The sequence below is a fragment of the Tasmannia lanceolata genome, unplaced genomic scaffold (assembly GCF_043159265.1).
Source record: "Tasmannia lanceolata isolate RefF3 unplaced genomic scaffold, GAP_Taslan_0.1 ptg000025l, whole genome shotgun sequence".
Classification (NCBI taxonomy): domain Eukaryota; kingdom Viridiplantae; phylum Streptophyta; class Magnoliopsida; order Canellales; family Winteraceae; genus Tasmannia; species Tasmannia lanceolata.
Window position 1 is genome coordinate 10,642,970 of NW_027518702.1, and position 21,922 is coordinate 10,664,891.

Below are 21,922 nucleotides of genomic sequence, written 5' to 3' on the forward strand. Positions count from 1 at the left end.
TTTATTACTCCCAATGATAAACCCAGTTGCAATCCGGAAAAAGATGGGGACAAGATGTCCCAAACATGGATACAAGACAGTAAGAAGACCAAACTCATAAAATTCACCCACGCTAGACCCAAAGGATTTGATCACCTTCACCTGCAACTTGTGGACTCCGGATTTCGCCAAACGCATCCCCTTTGTCATTAGGGGATCTGCATTGTGTGAGAAATGAGGAGGGATAGAAAAGCATCAGTCTCGGATTTCCGATATAGTGCTTGCGAGTTTCCAAGGGCTCGTTTCCAAGCCACTTGCCCAAGACAAAACGTTGGAAGAATCCCCTTACACAATCAAAGCAAAAGACAAATGGAAGCATACCACCTAAGAGCCCATAATAACGCTTTTGCCGCCTCGTTTGACTCGCAAACACTGGCAGGGCCTGAGAAGGAAAATAGTGTGCGGCCAATTGAGTCCCTTATAAGACCCCAATCCCTGCTGGTCCTTGTTTACCTCTTGCATTCCCATCGAAGTTGAATTTTGGCCAATCACTGGGAGGTGGCTGCCAACAAGTGAACAAGGGGTGAGGCGGCTTTTGATCTTTTCTCTGAAATCACCGAGCGCCAGTTCTAAATAATATCGGCCGTAGAGTAGATCGCCAAGATATCCTCCAGTATTGCCCAAGCAATAGGATCAATCATTACATCTGAAATTAGTCTACTAGGATGGCCAGTGCAAAATTGTTGTTCTAGTCAAGGTTTAAAATTTCGGTTTCGGTACTGGTTTCGAAGTTTGAAATTTTGAAATTTCGGTCGAAATCTGGTACAAAACCCGAAAGTAATATTTTATTCAACATTAAATTTCGGTGAAATATTAAAATAATAATAAAAAAGAGATTTTTTGGGTCAAATTTCGGGAAAACCGAAATTTCGACCGAAATAAATGACCGTTTTGGTTTTTATGGGTTTCAGTGTCGGTCGATTTCGGTCCGAAATTTTGGATTTCGGTCGAAATTTAAAACCATGGTTCTAGCGTACCTCTGAGACGCCCAGGAGATACCAAATCTATGAATCACTGCCCTCCAAAACACGGAGGAGATTGAACAATGGAGGAGGAGGTCTAAAGATTCCTCCTTAGACTTGCACAAGATGCAACGGCTGGTCATAGAAACCTAGCGTCTCTTGAGGAGATCACAGGTGTTTCCACCCTGGGAGGAGCCGGTGAGTTCCATAATGACGAAAACTTGGTCTCGGATCTATCGCCACTTACCAACATATGGAAGAAAGAACGTACTGAGAAGAGGCCGGATATGTCAGGGGACCAAACTATATAACCGGTGCATGATGGGGAGCAGTATTGAAGCTCAAGAAGGGTGACCAAACTCTATAGTCGTGCATTTAGGGTTTTTCAGATTGCAAATCTAAGTGTGCAGACTAAAGAAACCTCAAATTACAATTTGGATTTACACATGAATTCATCATATAACTGACATTTAAGTACAAAGATGTATTTCAAGAAAACTTCAATTTTCAACTTTCTTCACTTCACCATGGTACCAAACAAACTTCAATTTTCAACTTTCTTCTCCTCACCATGGTACAAAACCTAACGAATGTCATAAAATTGGGGCTTGGGACCTCACCGTACCTCGATTGGACAAGGTTTTGTGCCTTTCAACATTTAAGATTACAGTTCCAATTCCAGCCTACACAGTAAGCGAAAGGTATTTAATTGAGTAGGATGACAAAGCTTCTCATTCCTAGAACCAATGTTGTTAAAATCGTACGATTCACAATTTGAATCGTACGATTCAAATCGAATCGCGGGTAAAACGATTCAAATCGAAAGGAAGAATCGTTTTCGGTAAAAATTGCATGATTTTTACTATTCTTTTTACGGTTTTTACAATTCTTATTTTTGCTTTTTTTCTATGGTGGGCCCTATGCGATTAGAAATAAATCAATTATAAACCCCTCGCCCCAACTTATAACCAAAAATCAAGTAAAGAAAACCATAACTCTATTCTTCTCCTCCTCCCATCTTTTTCTCCTCTTCTTTCATTCTCCTCCTCCTTGTCCTTCCTACTTGTTACCAACTTATAACCTATAAAACCCTTCTCCTCCTCATTTTATTCTCTTTTTTAAACTTTTTTATATTTTTAATATATTTTCTCACTTTTGACATTCAAGAAAATATTTTCTCATTTTTATATGTAAATCTGAAAAAATCTTACGATTTACAATCCGATTTACGATTCGAGACGATTCAAACCCTGTTATGATTTGCGATTCAATTTTGATTTTCAGAACCTTGCCCACAACAGCTTCTTCAAACAATTCAAAAACTACCAGTTCAATTTTCATAAGAATATAAGCTTCAATGTAAAGAAAAGCTTACACAGGCGCAGTATCCAGGTTCATGTTCATGGAATCCAGGACATTAAAAAAATGTAACAAAGCAATGCATCCAGAAACAAGAAAAACTAAAAACCTAATCTGTTTTTTTTAATAGTGACTAAAAACCTAATCTTCCAAATCTTTGTCAATCATCGGTTAAAATACTAGTAAATGTCAAATTGAAAGAGAACCCAAATGGGGTAGATAGATAAAACCACACTAAGAGAAAGTTTCTGTTCACATACCAGGAAGGAAGGTGAAGATACCGAGAAAGAGAGTGAGATCCAATGTGTGATCAGTCTGAAGGACATGCAGCTCCTGAACCATCTCAGCTTTCCCATGAGGGTTAGACAACAGTGCAGTAACATACTTAGGAATGAAACAGAAGAGGAAGTCAATTGCTTGCTTTGTAATGCTCAATTGCTTGTCTATATAAATTCTACGGTTCCAGCATGCTATTTGTATATGATTTCATTGCTACACTCGTTAGACATTTCCTTTAGAAGCCTCAAACCACATACAGTCTTCAACACTTAATAGTAGACACTTGTCCTTTCTTGGTGTTAAAAGTTGTTGGATTAGTCAACTTGTGACTTGTCCTACATCAACAACACAAAGTCTGGCACTTGTGTTGACAATTTATTCAAAAATATGTATATTGATGAGGAATTATATTTATAGTTGCAAACAATCCAAGCGCATGCTTCAAAATATGCTGAAATTGGCCATATTGTTGAGAGAATAGAGTGGCAATTTGTCTACCATGACAAGGTTGGGTCAATTGAAGTGGTTTGTGACTATAAGAGTAATTCCTCCTATTACACGTCAAACTAGAAGGAAGCTAGTAGTTTCACTTCCTTACTTTGGTACCTTTTCACCCCTTATCTTCACTTGGAACTTTAAACACTACTCATTTGAAACATCCAATAAATAAATGCCTCAATAATTGTATTAATACAATACCGAAATTGAGTTCTTCTTCTCTATCTGTTGAGCTTTACAAATCACAAACTACACATCTTTGTCATGCTAATACTACAAGTAGAGTTTGGATAATTTTGGAACTAATAAAATAGTAATAGAAGTAATGAGAAAATCTAATTAGTTATTACACAATATGATAAATAAACAACTAAAAATGAGTTTGTTTAGTAATGGATTGCCAAAAAAGTGGCCCAATATTATCATCCATAGAGTTTGAGATATTTTATGGCATGCCATCTGTAAGGTTCAACAAGGTTCTTCTACCACTTCACCCGAGTTATCATCAAAATCATAATAGGAAAGCAAATTGCAATCTGAACTGTACTCACACTCCTCATCTGACCCACCACTCTTGAAATCATCTAACATTATTTGTAATTTGCAATCCTCTCCCTCGTGATCATCATCATCTCGAAGTTTCTTGTATAATCCTCTACTCCTATTAAGTCGCCCTGTCCTCATCATGCTCACGAACCTTCCTCTGATTTCCACAAGGGGATGCTTTTGGAGCAATTCCCGGCCATCATAGGCTTCTCTAAGAATGACCGTTTGTGTGTCACACTTGTGAGAAATGTAGAAAATTCCAGGATGGCGTCCAAACACCTTTGTGAATTTATGTGGCAGACTTAGGGGCTTCCGAAGGTTTCTGACATTTGTTCTGTCAGTCTTCTTCCCTATTGTGAGGTGAAGGAGCTCGTGAAAGACGCCTACAATTCGCTTCTCAGAGACATCAGTGCGGGGATCAAGATCAGATGCATTGGCATAAGGAGACGTGTAGGGAAGCTTTTGCCATTCTTGCAACCATGCCATGCATTTCCTCTTCAAACCAAAACCCCTGGTGAATTTGATGGGAAAGGCCAAGAAGTCACCATCTAGAGGGGTGTCCTTTTGCAATTGAGAAATCGCAATTATATCGTCCCAAGATGAGAGTTGGAGGGCGATACGATCAGTGGGTGGGAGGTGGACGAATTTGAAGAATTGGGGGTAACGCGGAATCAGGGTTTGTTGATAGTGGTAGGGCAACCCCATGTCCCATTGGAACTGATCAACGGTTTCGAGAGGGAGAGTTTTGTTTGTGGTAAGCATGAGTAGCTTTCGAAGTCTTTGGATGAGTTCAAGTTCATCATTTTGGAGGATTTCGAGCTCTTCTTGGTGGAGTTGAAGGGCTTGGTCGGTGAGTCGGAAGCAAGGGGTGGGAGAAGAGGAATTACTACTTTGGATGAATTCATGGAAAATTGTGGGGTATCGCCTCATAAAACGGGATACTCTAACATGGGAGAGACCCAACTGTCTCCTTCGACGAGAGAGCTCATAGATAGGTAGGTACCCACGGGGGTCATTGGCAATCTTGTCTTTGAGGTTCCATGCAGTTCTTAGTTCAGTCTCTCCGGCAACAACAGAGTCCAGGGTTGTGTCCTTGACCCATTTCAGCTTTACATTCACTAGAGAACGCTTCTGTTCGTAGGAAAAATTGCAGCAGTGGGAGAGAACAAGGAGTTTTTCTTGCTGCCTCTGTCTCAAGGCCTCCCTCAATAACATAGGTTTATTTCCTTTCCTCCTTTGATGGATGAAATTCTCTATCAATGTAGGTGCTGTTTCATGTGGTTGGCTATGATGGGAAGAGAGTTGCTTACTTGTGTCCTAGTGGTCTGAAAATTGGAGCTGCCCGCATGTACCGCAACTATGACAGTCGGGTTGAGGTCTGTGGCTTCTCTTGCTCACACCTTCTCTATACATACACTACGGCAACTGGTAATATCTTCCACTTGCGACCCGATTCTGATAAAAATAGCAAGAGATGAAGATAAATGAGATGTATGATGCAGGAAACTCCATATACATACAGCTCAACTACACCATGGAAAAAAAAACATTTTATCATATTATTCTATGTTTTTTTTAATGGTAATAGATTTATTAATAGAAAGCAAGACCGAGATGGTTAAAAAAAGGGAAAGAGAAGAGATTACAGAGAAAGCCACTCCAACAAGAGGAATGCAAAGGCGGGCTTAGAGTGGCAAGGAATCATAGATCTCTAACGATTCCTTATCCACACCCTCTCTTGCTAAACTGTTATCCACACTATTGGCAGATCTTCTAACATGGATAAATGCTAAAGATGAGGATCCTATCCAGTCTTGAATCTCATCGAGGTAACAGTCGAAACTCCAAGGGTGGAGACGAGAGCGAGAGACCCACCGGATGACATTTAAAGCATCCCCCTCCATCATATTATTCTATGATAACTTCATAGTTGCTACAAAATCTATAAAAAGAAATATATTCTTCATGGTATAAATCAATGTGATCACAAACTTTAGTAAGGTTGACATCTTAACACTTCAACTCCCCTAACACCCCATTCTCACTCAAAACCAAGTGCAATTAAGCAATTTAGAATGATAATAAAAGAAACAAAACTCAATTACAAGATAAAAATCTAAACAAAGAGCGATGCTTTGATTTAATAATACATATCCCACAACTTTACACTGTAGTTAATGTCGCAGGGTAAAATATATTAGAAACAACTTGTTGAAAAAAACCCAGGAAAGATCTCCAAAATTCACATTTGGGAAACACAATCTGCCCCTACTCAATAAACTTCTGGGTGACCTCAAAAACACAAACCCTGGTACTGTTTGAATAACTTTTTTTCTCTTTTCTACAATTTAGAGGTGATTGATATGATAAATGTTAATTTGAAGGGATTCTTTTAAAAGTTGCATAGAGTTGTCATTTTTATTGTGTCAAACGAATAGGAAACTAAAAAATAAAAATAAAAAATCTTTTAGGCAAGATCAAGAGAGTGAAAATCAGGGAACAGAGAGAGAACCTTCTGGGGTGAAACAATTGGTTGATTCTCAAGCACCTGCAGAGTGAAATTGAAAGGGCTTCAATCTTGTGTTGTTTTGTATGGTGTTTTGTGTGGTTAGGGTTTTGTATGGTAAGGGTTTTGTGTGATTAGGGTTTTGAAGGAAGGAGAAATGGGGGATTGGGTTATGATTTTGAAGGGGTTTGCAGAAGAGCCGAGATAGGGTTTTGGGGATTTCAAAGAGAGAGGTGGTGCGAATTATCTATAAGGGGTGCGAATTTATTATAGCCCAAAAATATCGTAATTTCCATTCTAAGTACTCCGGGCCCATGTTTTGGCCATTGGCCGGTTGACCCTGCCCCAACAAAACATGAGGTGTGAAATGGTGGTCCTACTCTAGCATAGGTTTGGGAGAGTGGTGGCCCCTTCTCATCAATAATAGTCAGGGAACAGGGTGGGCCCATCCTAAACATAGGTTTAGGTAGATAATATGGCCGGCCCAACCTCACAAAAACATGAGGTGTAAAATGGTAGGTCCCACCCAAGGATTCTATTCTTGAGGAAAGGTTTTCTAATAAAAATAGGTTTCTTGGATAGAAGACGAACGACAATGGAGAGAAACATGGTCAGTACTCGCAAGTAGGGCTGCAATCTTGACTAATAAAAACCCGACCTGAAAATAACATGGGTCGGGTTTAGAATTCATGGGTCTTGGGTATGGTCGGGTCGGGTTTTAAATTGGGAAACCCAACTTAATATTGGGTAGGGCCGGGTTTAAAGAAAAAACACCCAAAACCCGACTCGACGCATATGGGTGCACTGTGACTTTCTTAAATATCTCTTGAATAACATAGAAAATTAATTTCCAACATATTGATACAATTGTTTTGATTGAGGTGATCATGTCTGTTGTGTGAATATAGTGTCCATAAAGTTATACACTTGATGACATAAATCTAGAAATTTTTGGTATGAAGATTTGTTTTTCTCTACAATCTTTAAAATTAGTTACTATCCTATGCTAAAAAATAAAAACCCGACCCAACCCGAGAAACTATCTTAGGTAGGGTAGGGTTTAGGAATCTCGGGTTTTCCAGTAAAAAATTAGACCTGACCCGAAAAATTAGAAATTACCAATGATGATACCATTTCACGAAAAATTCTTCCCGGCAGTGCTCAGCAAAATGAGAGACGTGAAACAAAACCAGTACTGCATCTATGACAGCCAGATTCTAACTGCATTCGCTTCTTCCTTGTACAGAGCGGGCTTTGCCTCATCCCTCATGGCTGGTCACGTAATAAAATCTGTGAGGCGACAAAATACGATGTTGATTGGTGGCCTCGCCTTCTTGATCGGTTCTGTCTTTAATGCTGCCGCCATCGCTGTGGTGATGCTAATATTTGGCCGCCTTTTGCTTGGATTAGGCATCGGCTTGACAAATCAGGTTGGTGATCAGAACGGGCTCTCAAATATCTCCCTACATTGTGCTCGTAGCCTTAGAAAATGATTTTTAGGGCACAACCTATTTACATTGTGGCCTTTCAAATGGACGGTTAGGTGTGGGCCGTACAATCCATTTTGAAAAATACTAGACTATATGGTCTTACACCTAGCCAGGTTTGCAACTTGGGTCAGGTTTTACCAGACCAGCATCGACCCGACCTGAAACTAACCCGGGTCGGGTTTAGAAATCATGCATGTCCCTTGGGTTGCGAAAGGTTTGAGGTTGAAAAACCCGAATCAATCTTGGATAGGGTCGCGTTTATGAATCTAGGGTTTTCTCAAAGAAAACTAAACACGACTCGATATAATTTCCCGAGTATTGTAGGGTTCTAGAAAACACAACCCACCCAACCTGAGTTGCAACCCTACTTACACCATATAAAACCCTAGCAAGAAACCCCTATATAGATTGAAGGGCAAGGACCATCCTATGGAAATGATTTACTAGGCACAACCTGTTTACGTTGTGGCCCTTCAAATGGACTGTTTGGATCATCCTATGGGGGGCCCATACAATACTTTTTCAAAAATACTGGACTATACGGGCTTACACCATATAAAACCACCAGTAACGGAAAATTTTATGGGTAAGCTGGGGTTTAGCGGGGACCCCTACCAATTTATTTGACACCCCTAGGGATTTATTTGATAAAGAGAAAGATGACAAAATAAAAGCACAAAACCAACCCTAACTCGGAACATATGCGAGAGTGGGAGAACCAAGGCTCAGCACATATGAATGACAAACACTAAGTCTAAGAGGCTAAGAGATCAAAATGCTCAATACTTGTGAATTATATAATCAGCTAATTTGGGAGGGGTATGTTGGGCTCTTAGTGAACGTTTTGGCCAATAATATTAATAAGCTGTTTTGAACAATCCTAACACAAGTGTGTTTTCATATCATTTTCCTCATGATCAAGTTTTTACCATGTATTCCAGTCCATTCCTCTCTACCTCTCCCAAGTATATCCCCAGCCAAATGCCACGGCACCTTCTTAACTGGCTTCCAGTTCTTCTTCAGCTTGGGCGTGGTCATATCCAGCCTCATAAACTTCGGCGCGGCTCGGCTCCCTACCAACTGGTAGCGCCTCTCTCTCGCCTTTGGCATAGTACTATCCTTAGTCATGACACTTGGCTCACTCTTTATCCCCGACACCCCAATTAGTCTCGTCCAATGTGGTAAAACACAACAGGCCCGGCTCACCCTGCAAAGGATCCGTGGGCCCGGTGCTGACATGGAAGCTGAGCTGGACAATCTGCTCCATGAGGACACAATGGTGAGAAATTTGGAAGAAAATCCTTTTAAAGCGATATTAAGGAGACAGTATCGGCCCCAATTTGTGATGGCTATTGCGATTCCGCTCTTTCAGCAGCTAACAGGGATTAATATTGTGGCTTTTTACGCTCCCATTTTGTTTCAAAGGGTGGGGTCCGAAGCCAATGCGGCACTCTTGGGTGCTGTTATATCGGGCCTAGTCAATCTCCTATCTATCCTTGTAACTGCATCCCTCGTGGATCTCATTGGACGGATGATCTTGTTTATACAGGGTGGGATCCAAATGATCATCTCCGAAGTAAGCATCTCTCTCTCTCTCTCTCTGAAAGAATCAATTACACCAAAAGCTTAAGGCCATGTTCGTTTAAGATTGTGATAGCCGATTGTGAGCCCCAAACCGAGTTTTGAGTACAATAATCGGTTTGGGGCTCACAATCGTTGTCACAATCTGAAAGGAACTGGGCCTTTAGCTGTTAGAGTTGGTGTTATTTAATCATTTATACTTCCAACACTCCTCTCATGTGTGGCTCATCTTTTTAATATCAAAGAGTTGTTGGGCTTTGAACCCAAGACTTGCCATGAGGCAGTCGCTCTGATACCATGTGAAACAACCAATTACTCTAAAAGCATTACATGTGACTCTCTCTCTAAATTTTGTATGGTGGAAGCTAAAAATTATAGGGGATTTGCTAGCATCCATCGCAAAAGGCATTTCGCGGATGGTCGGTTCCATTTCAGACCATCCACCTTGTGAATGAAGATGAAAGCTGCTGAAGCATTTCGCGGATGGTCTGTTCCATGTCAGACCCGCCACCTCGTGATTGAAGACAAAAGCTACTGAAAAGTGAGTCTGGTCTGACATGCAACAGACCATCCGCGCAATGCCTTTTGCGGTGGACGCTAGCAAATCCCAAATTATAGTGGGGCCCACATAATTGGAATCATTCTTTTCGTGGGCCTTGATGTAGAACAGGCGTGGCCCAAAATTTTCTTGATAGAATGATCCTAACCCTCTGATTTGTGGACGTTTAAAATGAATGTCACTGTATAGAAACCTTTACAGATCAAGGGTTAAAAGCATCCTACGCAAAAGAATTTTGTGGTACGGCCTATCTATGGCAGGGCACAATAAATGAATGCTCTAATTCACCCAATTATGTGGGCCATGTTCGGTTTAGGCCCGATTTACTCTAGAGTCACAATCAATTCTCAAAATAAAAAAACAAACAGGATGCGGGAAATTATATAGTTAGGCACTGTTCATTATGGATTTTGAGAATCGATTTGGAGCCCAAAACAAGTTATTGGACAAAAAATTATACGTAATTTTGGGTCCAATAATCATTTTGGAGTCAAATCAATTCTCAAAATCTAAATATGATCAGGGCCTTAGATTTTGAGACCGAACCTAATCATTAGACTCCAATTTGTATTTAATTTTAATTCCTACGTTTTTTTTCTAATCGATTTCGTTCCGATGAAGTTGATCGAGACTTATGTGCTCGGATCTCAACTGGGCGCGTCCGGTGAAATAGCCTTGAACAAGACCTACTCTCTTATTGTTTTGGTGTCAATGTGCCTCTACCCGGCCAGTTTCGGTTGGTCATGGGGCCCGCTTTCATGGCTAATTCCGAGCGAAATATACCCGATGGAAATCCGAGCGCGGGCATGAGTATAACAATCGTCGTAAATTTTTTCACAACATTTGTTCTACCTCAAGGATTTTTGAGCATGCTTTGCCACCTCAAGTACGGGACCTTCATGTTCTATGGGGGATGGATCTTCATCATGACCGTGTTTATCGCCGCTTTTTTGCCGGAAACCAAAGGAATCCATTTGGATTCCATGAACAAAATATTGATTGTAATCATCTTATCCAGGAGATAAGATAACCATAATAAAAACTCTATAGTTCTTTCTCGGCTTGACTCTATCAAAAGAGAACCATTTCAAGTAGTCTATATTGTTGAAGCTCAAACTCAACGTGAGGGCAACTCTCAGCTAACAGCTAGTGTAAGACCAAAGATTTTATATGGTTTAAGGCCATATACTCCAATATTTTTCAAAAAGTATTGTACGACTTACACCATTGGATGCTCCAAACCATCCATTTGATGGGCCACAACGTAAATAGGTTGTTCCCAAAAAAATCATGTCCATAAGATGATCCTAACCCTCCGATTTATAGAGGAACTGCTTAATTATTTACGTTGTGGCTATCAAATGGATGATTTGAATCATCCTATGGTGTAAACAGTACAGTACTTTTTGAAAAATACTGGACTATACAGGCTTATACCGTATAAAAACTCTTCTCCTGCAAAGATAATTTGAATAATTTTCTTAAGATGGACACCAAAAAATACAGTGGACCCATTTATCTGTCAAATCTAAATCATTTGTTCCAGGAAATGATATATTCACCCCTTTTTTACTTGGGACAGCCCCGTCTAGTGTAAAAGATTAGTCATAAATACACTAAAAGGGGATGTACCAAGTAAAAATGGGGGCAAATAAATCACTTCCATAGGTTGGGCCCCCTAAAATCACCTCCATAGGATGATCCCAACTATTCAATACATTTTTTGTAAAATGAAGGGCTCGGACAGTGGGACCCACAAATAAATGGTTTAGGCCTAGTCCCGGCAAGAAGTGACCCTGATCCGCAGGTCGACCCGGCCAGCCTGTATTTTCCGAGTAAGGGTCACTCATTTGTGACCCATTTGAAAATGACCCGCTGGTCCACCCGGCCCGTAAGGACCCGCGGATGCCCGTATAGAACTTAAATAACCCTTTTTCCTGTAGTTTTTAGATTTTCATGATTTTTTTCTGTAATTTTCCTGTAGAGGTACATTTTTCAGTAGTTTTTCTAATTTGAAGCCTCTTTTCCGTACTAGACCTTACCCCATGATTATCATGAAGGATTTGCTAGCCACCTCCGCCCATCATATGATGGCAGCCACGTCAATGAATAAGATAAATCTACCAAAAAATCAATATAAATGGCTATCATCACATGCAAAGGATGGGCGCGAAGTAGAAAAAAATCTTTTAAAAAAAAAGTAAAAAAAAACTACAAAACTTCATTATAAAAAAAACGGGCGACCCACGGGTCCAACCAGCCCGTATGGGTGGGGTCCAGGTCAAACCAATTAGTGACCCGTAAATTTCCAGGTGTTTTTTACCCGGCCGGGCCCACCTGTTTGCCAGGTCTATTTAGGCCATCTAGATAGGGAGCGCACTTACACTTTTTGGTGCCCCACCAAAAAAGGAAATGATAATGTATAGGAAAATGATTTCAGCGCTCCAATGATTTGATAAACAAGCGCTCACTTGTTTGTCGTGTAGTATTTAAAGGGTTTTAAGAGCTTTTTGAAAACCGTAATATCCTCTAAGTCTCTGACATCCTTTAAATACTACACGACAAACAAGTGGAGCACATGTTTATCAAAACAGTGGAGCGCAGAAATCATTTCCCATGATATATTATCCCATTCTTTTACTTTTGACAACCCCTCCTCGTATAAAAAGAGCAGTCATAAATACAGTAGTACTGCATGTTGGTGTATTTTCTGCACTTCCCGACAAAACAAGGAACACCAATGGCACTGGCAAACTCCACCAAGTTGGTGTATTTTTGGACCATAGGTAATCAAAACCATTGACTTTGAATTACATATCCAAGTAACTTTTCTTTGTTTTATGCCCTTTTTTCGTAGATTTGTTGCAAGAAAAAACAGAAGAAGTTATTTTAAGCCGTTTCAAACTTTTTTCAACTGTTATTTTAATTTTCTTGGATCAACGGAATTATTGTGCTCCGATTCCGAAGACAATGCAACTATTCTTACTTACTTTCTGTTACTTTCCATCGAAGGCATTTTACTAGTAAATTCGGATACAGTCTCTTGTTTGAATCTATTTTTCTTGGAAAATCTTAGAATGAGAGAAGGAAGCTCGGAAAAAGGTGGGTTTTCGATAATGGCTGATGAGAGTGGGATTAACGAAAGATTAACGGCATTGGTGATCATTAGTTGCATCGTGGCCGCATCTGGAGGGTTGATTTTTGGGTATGACATTGGAATTTCAGGTTGGTTTCTTTTTTTTCTTTTTTAGGTAGATTTATCGCCATTAGTTTTGGATTTTGGTTGAAGTTTTGATTTTTTTTATTAGTGGTGGGTGTTCTCTAATGAGGTAATTTTGGAGTAATCATGATTAGTGCATGTAGTTTAATTACCATTTTACAACAGTAAAATGTGGCTGAATGCTTGGATGATCCAGGCCGTCGATATGGTGGGCCCTATCTTGGATGTGCCATATATGGGATTGAAGTCACAGTGTCACACTATATCTGATTGGTGAGATCCACGCAGGAGGTTTAAGACAATAACGACCAATGGTCCATATTCGATCAATTAGAAAATTCTTACTAATTGGATGGCTGGGATGATTTGATTCATGTGCCGTCTAAGGTAGGGCCCATCATAAGGATGGGTTTGGTCATCTAATTGAAATTCTGTTAATTGTGATGGAATCCGAACTCTTTCTCTATTGGCCAAAAAAACTGTCAAATAAATTAATTAAATTAATAAAACAGGAAAAAAAAAAAACAAGTTTAGCATGTTTCAAAATTTTCATTTACAAAATTTAGCAGGGTAAAATTGAAAAGTTGGTTAAAAAATCCTTAGACTCTTCTTTCGTTGTAAAAATGGACGTAAAATTTCTTTTATGTTATAAAAATGAACATAAAACAAATTTTACGGCTATTTTTACGTCGAAAGAAATGGAGCGTTAAAAAATGTTTCTTTTTATGAGGAATGATAGATACAAGGGTGCCCTTGTATAAAGAGCCAAAAAAGAGCTCTTGATTGGATCCATGTCAACAAATGTAACTGATTTTACTTTTTCAACCAATTTTATATTGTAACTGAAAATGACTTGGATCTAATGACGAGCCTGGCCTTCTGCGGCTCTTTATGCAAGGGCTCCCTTGTATCTATCATTGCTCTTTTTTTTACTGTAAAAGGTTTTAAACGAAGTACGAAACGGCGAACCTACAAAATGTTTTTTTTTTTGAAGAAAAACACCCTTTAAAACGGAGTTTTGTTAACTATGGTCAAGTTAACACGGTGTCAATCACTTGGGCATTGCTCCGCCATACTACATGTGAGTATGTGACACAAATTTGGCACATGAGATACGTATCATCGAAGCATTCCTCCGCGCCGTAACCGGAATATTTTATCTAATTATTAAGCTGTGACTTGTGAGCATAGTTAGCAAAAACGGCATTTTTTTTTCCGTTTAAAACTCGTTTTAATGTTTTGCCGTTTAAAACTTTTACGGTAACAAAACTCCGTTTTCTGAGGAAAATATTTTTCAAACATATTAAACACGTTTTTTCGGCCAACTTTACTCCGACTATGTTTTGTAAATTAAAAAATTTAAAATGCATTTTTTTTGTGTTTCAGGTTTTTTATACTTTGAACTATTAAACTCAAACTTTTACTATCCCGTTTTATTGCCATATATGTTTTACTAACTATGGTCATGAGGTTTGTGGATTATAAATTATCTTAGATTATATGGATGGTTGTGTTAATTAACTTACTTATCCAGGTGGATTACCAATGATGATACCATTTCTCGAAAAATTCTTCCCGGCGGTGCTGAGCAAAATGAGAGACACGAAACAAAACCAGTACTGCATCTATGACAGCCAGATTCTAACTGCATTCACTTCTTCCTTGTACATAGCGGGCTTTGCCTCATCCCTCATGGCCGGTCATGTAACAAAATCCGTGGGGCGACAAAATACAATTTTGATCGGTGGCCTCGCCTTCTTGATAGGTTCCATCTTTAATGCGGCCGCCATCACTGTGGTGATGCTCATATTAGGCCGCATTTTGCTCGGATTAGGCGTCGGCTTGACAAATCAGGTTGGTGATCAGAACGGACTCGATCTGCTCATAGTCATAGAAAATGATTTTTAGGGCACAACCTATTTACATTGTCGCCCATCAAATGGACGGTTGGGTGTGTGCCGTACAATCCATTTTAAAAAATACTGGACTATTCGGGCTTATATCACATAAAAAACTCCTAGCATGAAACCTCTGTAGATTGGAGGGCTAGGATCATCCTGTGGAAATGATTTATTGGGCACAAACTAATTATGTTGTGGCCCAAAAAATGGACGGTTTGGATCATCCTATGGTGTGGGCCGTACAATCCATTTTGTCAAATACTGGACTATACATGCATACACCACATGAAAACTCCTAGCACGAAACCTCTATAGATCAAAGGGTTGGGATCATCCTATGGAAATGATCTTTGGGGCACAATCTATTTACATTGTGGCCCATCAAATGGATGATTTTGTCATCCTATGGTGGCCCCATACAATACTTTTTGAAAAGGGAAAATTACATTTACACCCCCTCTAGTTTCTGACACATCCACTTCTACCCCTATAGTTTAAAACGTGACAACTACTATACGGTAGGCCCCCTTCAGTTGACGGTTCGTCCATAGATTGAAGGGTTAGGATGATCCGATGGAGCTGATTTTTTTGGGCACACCCTATCTATGTCAGGGCCCATCAAATGAACTCTTTGGATCATCCAAACAATGTGGGCCCATACCAGAATCCAAACACTACAAAAAAACACAGTGGGCCCACATTGTTTAAATGATCCAAAGCGTTCATTTGATGGGCCCTGACCATAGATAGGGTGTGCCCTAAAAATCAGCTCCATCGGATCATCCTAACCCTTCAATCTATGGACGAACCGTCAACTGAAGGGGGCCTACCTTATACAAATTGAAATTGAAACTACAGAGGGTGTAGTTGTCACGTTTTAAACTATAGGGGTGGAAGTGGATGTGTCAGAAACTAGAGGGGGCATAAATGTAATTTTCCCTTTTGAAAAATACTAGACTGTACAGGGACACCATAGAAAAACTCCAGTTACACATGGCAATAGAGGTGGAACCATAAAGGTACCACCCTTGATATTTGATCCAACAGCGGCTCCTCGAATATCAAAAAGTGAGTGCTGTTGGATCAAATATCAAGGATGGGATGATGAGTACGTGTTCATTAGGCCCTTCATCATATAGTTTATCTAATATTAATAGGCCCTTTCGAACAACCACCACACAAGTGTGTTTTCATATCATTTTCCTCATCCAAATTTTACCATGTATTCCAGTCCATTCCTCTCTACCTCTCCGAAGTATCCCCAGCCAAATACCGCGGCGCCTTCTTAACTGGCTTCCAGCTCTTCATCGGCTTGGGCGTGGTCACATCCAACCTCATAAACTTCGGCGCGGCTCGGCTCCCCACGAACGGGTGGCGCCTCTCTCTCGGCTTTGGCATAGTACCATCCTTAGTCATGACACTTGGCACGCTCTTTATCCCCGACACCCCAAGTAGTCTCATCCAACGTGGCAAAATACAACAGGCCCGGCTCACCCTCCGCAGGATCCGTGGGCCCTGTGCTGATGTTGAAGCTGAGCTGGATAATCTGCTCCATGAGGACACAATGGTGAGAAATTTTGCAGAAAATCCTTTTAAAGCTATATTAAGAAGACGGTATCGGCCCCAATTTGTGATGGCTATAGCAATTCCGGTCTTTCAACAGCTAACTGGGGTTAATATTGTGGCTTTTTACGCGCCCATTTTGTTTCAAACGGTGGGGTCCCAAGCTAATGCGGCACTATTGGGTGCTGTTATATTGGGCCTAGTCAATCTCCTATCTGTCCTTGTATCTACTTCACTCGTCGATCGCATTGGAAGGAGGATCTTGTTTATACAGGGTGGGATCCAAATGCTCTTCTGCCAAGTAAGCATCTCTCTCTCTCTCTAAAACAGCCAATTACTCCAAAAGCTTAAGGCCCTGATTGTTTAGGATTGTGATAACAGATTGTGAGCCCCAAACCGATCATTGCACTCAAAATTAGAGTTGGTGTGCAATGATCGGTTTGGGGCTCAAAATCAGCTGTCACAAACTTATAGGAACCGGCCCTTTAGCTGTAAGAGCTAATCATTTATACTTCCAACACTCCCTTTCATGTGTGGCCCATCTTTTTTGGGTTCACTATTCATGTGGACTTTTAATATCAAGGAGTTGTTGGGCTTTGAACCAAGACTTGCCATAAGACAATCACTCTGCCACTCTATACCATGTGAAACAACCAATAAATCCAGAAGCATAAGATGTTAGACTCTCTCTCTGTCGCTCTAAATTTTATATGGTGGAAGGTAAAAATTATAGGGAATTTGCTAGCATCCATCGCAAAAGGCATTTCGCGGATGGCCTGTTGCATGTCAGACCAGCCACAAATGCTCACTCTTTCAGCAGCTTTTGCCTTTCACTCCTTTCACCCACGAAGTGGTTGGTCTGACATGCAACAGACCATCCGCGAAATGCCTTTTGCGATGGACGCTAGCAAATCCCAAATTATAGTGGGGCCCACATAATTGGAATCATTCTTTTCGTGGACTCGATGTAGAACAGGTGTGGCCCAAAATTTTCTTGATAGGACGATCCTAACCCTCTGATTTGTGGACGTTAAAAATGAGTGGCACTGTATAGAAACCTCTACAGATCAGGGGTTAAAAGCATCATAGGCAGAAGAATTTTACAGTACGGCCAATCTATGGCAGGGAACAACAAATGAATGCTCTAAATCACCTAATTATGTGGGCCGTGTTCGGTTTAGGTCCGATTTGCTTTGGACTCACAATCAGTTCTCAAAATCCACATCAAACAGGGCCCTAGAAATGATATAGTTAGGCCCTGTTCATTATAGATTTTGAGAATCAATTTGAAGACCAAAGCAAGTTATTGGACTCAAAATTATACTTAATTTTGGGTCCAATAATCATTTTGGACTCAAATCAATTCTCAAATCTAAAAACAATCAGCACCTTTATTAGAAAATAAAATCATATCGTAGATTATTGGGGTGGATTTTAGATTGATTGGGTTGGATTTTAGATTGATTTGATTAGGTGGTAGATTAAGGAAGAAGGCTAGATTAAGTAACAAGATTAGATTAGGATTATCTCCCAAATCATGTCATATCTCTTTCTATGTTTATCTTCTTGAGTGTTCTCTATATAAACATTCATTGGGCTTGATTGTAATGCATCCAGGAATAATAGAAATTTTCTATTCTCTAAATTTAACATGGTATCAGAGCCAAAGACCTTGGCTTGACCTCTCCACAAGTGCTTCCGTTCTCCGGCGGACGGTCGATTGACCGTCCGTCCGGACCAACATTGATCCCCTTAGCCTAGATCTTGCTCTCTTTTTTTTCCTCGTCTTGCCTTCATTCAACGCATCCCTCTTTCCTTATTCCCTGCCATTTTATTTTTGCTTCCTCCACTCACGCAGAAACAACAAGAAGATCCAAAGTTGAAGAAGGTTTATCTTTTGATCCTGCCCAACTCATCTTATGCAAAAAATAAGGGTGTATCCCCAATGTGAAATTTTCACACCCCTTCCTCTTGTTCAAAGTGAAATCACCCCCAATATTTGATATCCGCCTCATCATTTTCCTTCCATTGGAACAATTGTCAATGCCATTTTTGTTCTACAATTGCTATTTGCTATCAAAAGCCGCTAGTTGTCATTTCTCTTTATCTTCTCTTCATTTTCATTCTCTTTATCTTTGAACTTCTATTTCAATATTTGATTTTCTATTTCAGTTGAGGTGCCTTAGGTGCCTTTCTTCGAGGTGCGTGCCTGAAATAGTCGCTCGACTCAATTGAAGGGCCTTGATTCCTTGAGGTTCGTGCCTGAGAAAGTTAATTTTCATGAGTATCGTTACTTGCCGACCCATGATGTCTTGCCTATTCTTGCCCATCGATGCATCCTTTTGCCTATCGAGGCTTTGGTCCATTATGACCCATTTCCAGAAGGTTCAGTATTCAAAACCGGCCTAAAGATCGCCCATTCCGGCTTGAGTCCAATTCAGTTCTTTGAAGTTCTGTGCGCCTCATCTTTGATGCATCACATTCTTCAACAACATGCGCCAATTCATCTTCAGCAATATCAATAACAGGCGGACATCAATCGTAACAGTGTGCATAAAAAAAGTTTACAATTCTTTTTGAGGATATCTATTGTGTGCATCAAAAATTTTTACATTTCTTTTTGGGGATATCTTTTGCAATAAAACGTATATCGATTTCCAATCCATATACGTTTGAGGGGGCATATTAGAAAATCAAATCAAATCGTAGATTGATTGGGGTGGATTTTAGATTGATTGGGTTGGATTTTAGATTGATTTGATTAGGTGGTAGATAAGGAAGAAGGGTAGATTAAGTAACAAGATTAGATTATGATTATCTCCCAAATCATGTCATATCTCTTTCTATGTTTATCTTCTTGAGTGTTCTCTATATAAACACTCATTGGGCTTGATTGTAATGCATCCAAAAATAATAGAAATTTTCTATTCTTTAAATTTAACAACCTTAGATTTTGAGAATTGATTTCGAGACCAAAACTAATCATTAGACTCAAAATTGAGTTTAATTTTAAGTCCTACATTTTTTTTTTCTGATCGTTTTTTACGATGAAGGTGGTCGAGACTTACATCCTCGGATCTCAACTGGGCGATTCCGGTGAAATACCCTTGGACAAGACCTACTCCCTTATTGTTCTGGTGTCAATGTGCCTCTACGCAGCCGGTTTCGGTTGGTCATGGGGCCCACTTTCATGGATAATTCCGAGCGAAATATACCCGATGGAAATCCGAGCTGCGGGCATGAGTATAACAATCGCGATGAACTTCTTCACAACATTTGTTCTAGCTCAAGGGTTTTTGAGCATGCTTTGCCACCTCAAGTACGGGACCTTCATGTTCTACGGGGCATGGATCTTCATCATGACTGTGTTTATCGCAGCTTTTCTGCCGGAAACCAAAGGAATCCATTTGGATTCCATGAACACAATATGGGAGCAACATTGGTACTGGAAAAGGTTTGTTAAGGAGTAACCAAACAGCATGACCAAACAAAGGTACTCAGGGTCCTAACGTGTGCATGGTGCGCACATCTCTTAAGCTGTGCGCACCGTGGAGTGTTCTTAGCACTTCATTTTGGAAATTTGAAAGGCACAGACAGAAGAATATGGTCACTCGCGTGTCACAAGAAGTCAAGATTGGTGACATCATGCCACTTTATTCTAGGGAATTTCCCCTTATTTTTCTGAGATTTTTCCGTAGTGTCTTAAACTACACGCGGCATCAATCACAAGCCATTAATTCTATTTCCTTACTATGGCGCTATATTTCTTAGAATTTTTTCTCTCGATATTCAGAGAGAGAGAGAGATAGATTTGGGTTCTGGTTTGTACTTTCTTAATATGTGCTAGGGGTGCAACTCAGGTTGGGTAGGGTCAGGTTGAGGTCAACCCGAACCCTACCCGACTTCCAACCCGAAGACGTTCGACCCGACCTGACCCAAGGGACCCTTTTTTCCAACTCAAACCCAACCCGACCCGAGTTCAACCCTACCTAACTCGAGATTTTAAGCTTAGAAAAATAAAAAATTATTAAAAATGTCGGTTTTCACTCGGGTCGGATTGCCCAAGCCCTCAACCCGAACTCAACCCGGGTTGAGAAAACCCAACCCGAACCCGAACCTGACCCGACCCAGACTCAACCCAACCTGACTTTTTCTTTGGGGTGTGGTCCATCAAATGGATGGTTTGGATCATCCTATGGTGTGAGAAGCACTTTTTGAAAAAATACTAACCCATACGGGCGTACACCATACTTCTTCTTGAAGACAAAACATCCCCTAGAAATCCTACCTTCTGAAACCACCGATTGTATGTCGTTCTTTCTCGGCTTGACTCTATCAAAAGAGAACCATTCCAAGTAGTCTATCTTGATGACACAGCTCAAGCTCAACGTGAGGGCGACTCTCAGCTGACAGCTAGTGTAAGACCATACATTTATAATGGTGTAAGATCATCATATACTCCGATAAGGTACTGTAGGACTTACACCGTTGGATGATCCAAACCGTCCATTTGATGGGCCACTACCTAAACAGGTTGTTCCCAAAAAATTATGCCCATAAGATGATTCTAATCCTCTAATTTGTAGAGGAACTGCATGCCTATTTATGCTGTGGCCCATCAAATGGACGGTTTGAATCACCCTATGGTGTAAACCGTACTGTAATTTTTGAAAAATATTGGACTATACGGGCTTACACCATATAAAAACTCTTCTTCTCCGAAGATAATTTGAATAATTTTCTTAAGATGGACACCAAAAAAATACAGTGGTTCCATTTATCTGGCAAATCTAAATCATTTATCCCGGGAAATGATATATTAACCCCTTATTTTTACATAAGACAGCCCCCTCTAGTATAAAAGATTAGTCATGAATAAACTAAAAGGGGATGTACCAAGTAAAGCCAGCCCCAACTAGTTTGGGAGAAAGGCTTAGTTGAGTTGTGTTGAGTTGGATGTACCAAGCAAAAATAGGGGCAAATAAATCACTTCCATAGGTTGGCCCCCTAAAATCACCTCCACAGGATGATCCCAACTGTTCAATACATTTTGTGTAAAATGGACGGCTCAGATGACAGTGGGACCCACAAATTATTGGTTTAGGCCATCTAGATAGGGTCGCACTTACACTTTTTCTTCTGGCATGCCCCCTGCTATAAAAAGAGTAGTCATAAATCCACCAGCATTACATGGTTTGTGTATTTTGGGCCAAGTAAAAATAAGGAAGGACATATCACTTCCCAACAAAACAAGGAACACTAGTTGTGCTTGGTTGGTTGTATTTTGGGCCAAAGGTAATTCAAACCATTGAATTTGAAATTGACGTTTCAGATCAACCTAAGGTGGACCCACTATGCCAGAGTGGGCGCTCCTCATTATAGAGACAACTGAACTGAATCAACTGATACGGCATAGTGC

The 21,922-nt window shown here is 40.2% G+C and overlaps 2 protein-coding genes and 1 pseudogene across 2 annotated transcripts; 2 read left to right on the forward strand and 1 right to left on the reverse strand.

Annotated features, from left to right (window-relative positions):
- Nucleotides 1-3,302: 3,302 nt before the first annotated feature.
- Nucleotides 3,303-6,493, reverse strand: LOC143858139 (Ubiquitin carboxyl-terminal hydrolase family protein). The gene is made up of 2 exons (XM_077368771.1): nucleotides 6,196-6,493; nucleotides 3,303-5,138 (listed from the first exon to the last, which is right to left on the reverse strand). The coding sequence occupies exon 2, from the start codon at nucleotides 4,896-4,898 to the stop codon at nucleotides 3,606-3,608; it is 1,293 nt and encodes a 430-aa protein (XP_077224886.1). The 5' UTR covers nucleotides 4,899-5,138; nucleotides 6,196-6,493; the 3' UTR covers nucleotides 3,303-3,605.
- An 817-nt stretch (nucleotides 6,494-7,310) lies between these two features.
- On the forward strand, nucleotides 7,311-10,844 carry LOC143857636 (sugar transport protein 5 pseudogene; annotated as a pseudogene).
- Nucleotides 10,845-12,859: 2,015 nt separating this feature from the next.
- On the forward strand, nucleotides 12,860-20,262 carry LOC143858092 (sugar transport protein 5-like). The gene is made up of 4 exons (XM_077368695.1): nucleotides 12,860-13,044; nucleotides 14,574-14,893; nucleotides 16,172-16,804; nucleotides 19,557-20,262. Exons 1-4 carry the CDS (start codon nucleotides 12,897-12,899, stop codon nucleotides 19,971-19,973), a joined length of 1,518 nt encoding a protein of 505 aa, XP_077224810.1. The 5' UTR covers nucleotides 12,860-12,896; the 3' UTR covers nucleotides 19,974-20,262.
- The last annotated feature ends 1,660 nt before the right edge of the window (nucleotides 20,263-21,922 follow it).